This window comes from Suricata suricatta, chromosome X (assembly GCF_006229205.1).
Source record: "Suricata suricatta isolate VVHF042 chromosome X, meerkat_22Aug2017_6uvM2_HiC, whole genome shotgun sequence".
Classification (NCBI taxonomy): domain Eukaryota; kingdom Metazoa; phylum Chordata; class Mammalia; order Carnivora; family Herpestidae; genus Suricata; species Suricata suricatta.
Genome location: NC_043717.1, coordinates 99,464,099 through 99,468,115, shown reverse-complemented (window position 1 = coordinate 99,468,115; position 4,017 = coordinate 99,464,099). Strand labels below are relative to the sequence as shown.

The 4,017-nt window shown below is 42.3% G+C and overlaps 1 protein-coding gene across 2 annotated transcripts in view; it reads left to right on the top strand.

Moving 5' to 3' along the window:
- Nucleotides 1-1,065: 1,065 nt before the first annotated feature.
- The window catches only part of MCF2 (MCF.2 cell line derived transforming sequence), a 68,797-nt gene continuing 65,845 nt past the window's right edge, over nt 1,066-4,017 (top strand). For both annotated transcript variants that reach the window (XM_029930913.1, XM_029930912.1), the window contains exon 1: nt 1,066-1,393. In XM_029930913.1, coding sequence (XP_029786773.1) covers nt 1,343-1,393 — 51 coding nt within the window. In that variant the 5' untranslated portion in view covers nt 1,066-1,342. The remainder of the gene's footprint in view (nt 1,394-4,017) is intronic.

Here is a 4,017-nt window from a genome sequence, read left to right as displayed (position 1 = left end):
TGTGGTATAGTTTCTGTACCCATATTCAAGAGCACATTAATTACAGGGGCGCCTGGGGGCCTCAGTCCATTAAGCTTCCAACTCCTGATTTAGGCTCAGGTCATGATCTCACGATTTGTGAGCTCAAGCCCCACGTCAGGGTCTGCGCAGAGCCTGCTTGGGATTTTCTGTCTCCTCTCTCTGCCTCTCTCTGTCTCTCAAAAATATTTTTTTAATGTTTATTTTCAAGATAGAGAGAGAGCACTCGAGCGAGTGAGCATGAGCAGGGGAGTGGCAGAGAGAGAGGAGACACAGAATCCAAAGCAGGCTCCAGGCTCTCTCTGAGCTGTCAGCACAGAACTTGATTCTGGGCTTGAACTCACAAACTGTGAGATCATGACCTGAGCCAAAGTTGGACTGAGCCACCCAAGCGCCCCTCTCAAAAATAAATAAATAAACATTAAAAAAGAAACAGCACATTAATTACATCTCAACCATTAATAGCCATTGGGCACAGTTTGCATTAAAGGTAAATATTGAATACAAGCTATTTTTGAGAGCAAAAGTTGCATTCAGCAAAAAGGATTTCTGGTGAACGTTGCCATCATATGAGATGTAACGGTCTTTGGTATGTTACTTTAAACATCTATGAAATAAGTACACAACTCAGTTTGAAGACTTTAATTTGGGAAACAAGATTTTTTTTAGCTGCACAATTTGGGGAAATGTCAATGTGGGAGAGAATCCTATCCATATTAGAAAGTGTCTGTGTTCTTTCTAGATTATCAACAAGACAAAATTTCCCCAGCTGGTGACCTTTCACAAGGCTTACACTCAGAATAGCATTTCATAATAACAGCAATAATAGCAACAAAAACCCTGAAGTGAATTTTCAGTTACAGATCAGGGTGGGACAAGAATGAAGGTATCAGTGAATACTACCTTCACAGAGATTCTTCGCATTCCACCTTAAAAATCAAACTGCGTAGAGGAGAGAGCCAGTCCCATCAAGCCCCTAGGAGAGAGTCATTTTTCCCCCTCCTTCCTCCACTCTTAGGACATGCCTGACCTTCCCCAGCAGTCCGGCAGGAGCGAACCCACGAGGTGCAATCTGGCTAAGTAATTGGGGGAATGTGTCTACTCTGCATTACAATGAGCGGGCCGGGAAGGCTGGTCAGCTGACTAATCAGGAAGAGTGGGTGTTTTTGGTGTGCTGCTGCGTTGGTAATGGAAGCAGCTACGGTAGCTTTGTTTGATAGAGATTTTTGGCTGCCGCTTTTAAATACTACCCAAGAAGCACCTCCTGTTTCATCAGTGTTGCACTGACAACTGGAAAAGAAGAGCGTTATTGTGTAGAGGCGAGATGGCAGAGGGAACTCCCCCGAGAGGCAAGATGAGGTTCAGAAGGAATGCGGTAAGGGCTCTGCCTGCAGTCCTGGAAAGCCTGTATTCCCAAGTTCAAGTGCAGGGATGCTGCAGCATGGTGCTATAGCACAAACTGCTGCCGAATGGGGCTTTTAAGAACAGATGGAGAGAATGGAGACGTGTGTTTGCATGAATTGCGTTGATGTGATCACTGTGATATTGACATAGGGAAATAGATAGGAGTCGAGGAGGTTGAATGTCATTTCAAAATCTAAATGTGATCAAGTTTATGAGGAAACATCGTCAGGTGTGTTATATGTTTAAGACCGTATGAGCAATTTTGAATCATTTGGCAGAGTCGCTTTAAATCTTTGATTAAAATAATACCTAACAAAAGGATTCATCTTTTCTTTCACCATGGTCAAGTAGAGTATGATATCATGGACACGTCTGGAGCCGACTTCATCAGCATTGGAAAATGCAGCCCTTCCTGGGCGTTCCTTACTGTTCAGGTGCAGAATTTTTCAAGTGTAATGACTTGAAATCTTTCTGATTTCAGTTGTTCTTCAAATGCAAACTTGAAAGACACAGAATTCTAGCCTGTTGACAATTTTTTTTAAGGGAAAGAAGCGACTCGCTTTTTATTATAGACGAGAATTTAGAAATCTCTCCTTGCAGACACGTTTCAGACACTTTTCTAATTAAATTTTTCCATTCATTGGTTCACTTGTGTACTAAATTCCCAGCAAATTTCTAAAGTGATATTTAGATGTATCTTGGGGAGGTGTGTAATAACACTAGCTAACTTAATAACTGGTCATTGACAAGGTTTTAAATGCCACTGTTTTTCTTTGAAAAGTTAATGTTATCGACGTTAGGATTTAAAATATAATACTTGCTCATTAAAAGCAATCGAGACAACACACAAAAAAATGAGAATGTAAAAATCAGCCTTAGGGAAAAAAAATGACACCTGGAATCAAAAGTAAGATAAGGGAACTAAACCAGTAAGAGTTTTATTGTGCTTGAAGGAACATTAACATCCATGGGTGAGTAAATGCTTTTTTTCTACTAAAGCTCTTAGGGCAGAATGATCTATTTTAAATTACAGTTTAGGTTATGAACCTTTTTATTTTGACAAAATTGTATCTTTGTATGTGCTTTGTGGTATGGGGCGCAGCCAGAGTTGGTACTTTTGGTATCAAAAGTAACTGACTTAAGCTTTCAGACGGTTCCCAGTTCCTTTACGTACATAGATATTTTCTCACTGCCAAGTTGTTTCACCGAAGGGGGTCTCAATCTATTTCGAAAAGGGACAACATGTTCATAACTAGTTTAAAGAACTTCTAGATGGTGAGGAAGATTTCACAAAGGACATGACATTGGTTGGGACCTTAAGCAAGAGCCTGTGTGTCTGTGGCCTTTCTTTGTTGCTTTCCTCCATTTTTCTCTTAAATTAATTCCTTTAGTGGCCCCTAGGGACAGATATCTTGAAATGCAATTTATTGGATTAAGTCCGAAGCCCAGAACTACTGTGGAAGATACATTTGTTCTGTTTACATGCGTAGGCTTGACCAGGGTAAAAACTGTGAAACTCATCGGTGACCCGACAGTTTGACCTTGCAGGATCTCTGGAGTTGGGCTGATTTTGGAGGTTCTGAGATAAGTAGCCCCTGAAAGGAGGGGACAGTGGATTTAAAGTCCAAAGAGAAGATTAAGTGGGTTACTTGGTGGAAATTGCAGGGACTGTGGCCAAGTGGGAGGGAGGGCATGGGAACAGATGAATGACAAGAAGGGCAGGCGTCAAGGAAGGACTATTGCCCATGACTGTTCTGCCCCTGAGGTCATGTGACAAGTTGCTTGGAAGTCTGCGGCGTACCTCCTACTTTCTGTCCTCTGTCAGGGCACGGTAAGGGAGCACAGTGTGGAATCGGTTCATGATGTTAGAAACTCTTCTCTATAGTCTGACGTCGTGAAATTATCCCCAGTGTATTCTAAAGAGACAGTCTGGACCTTGTCAAGGTCAATCACATGCCCACACCTGGACATTGGATTCCGTCATGCTGTTGGATAGGTGGGCTCCATGATGCTTAATTCCTTCCCGCAATTCTTTTGACCGTTACTATTTGTCCCATTTTGTTAGATGTTCAGATCAAGTCATTCCTGAATGCTAGGCAGCAAGCGTAAGTGTGCATTTGGCCTGTGCGTTGTTAAGTACACGTCCTGAAAAGTGTTACATGTCTTGGGTGGAGCTCTCCCTGAGGATTCAGGTAGGCCTGGGTCCCATTGCTCGCAGTGGAAACCCCGCCCCACTCTGTACTTCCGTTTGTGCATCTGTAAAAAGGTCATAAAAGCTACTTCCCTGCGATGTTCTGTAGGCTCCACAGGGTAATATATATACAGAGCCTTGCACGTCTGTTATACGCTTTCAGCCAAAGGTTTCCTCATAGTGGTATTGCATTTCTTTGCCTTAAAGATGACAAAAAGGAGAAAGTCTGTAGGAATAGAAGTTGTTTTATAGTAGAGTAACCAAAGTTTTATGATGTATAAGGCACTTTAAGCATTTTTGTGTTTTTTTTTTTAAAGTTTATTTATTTATTTTGAGAGAGAGAGAAAGAGAGGAAGCACTCACCGGGTAGGGACAGACAGACGGGGGCGGGGGGGGGGGGGGGG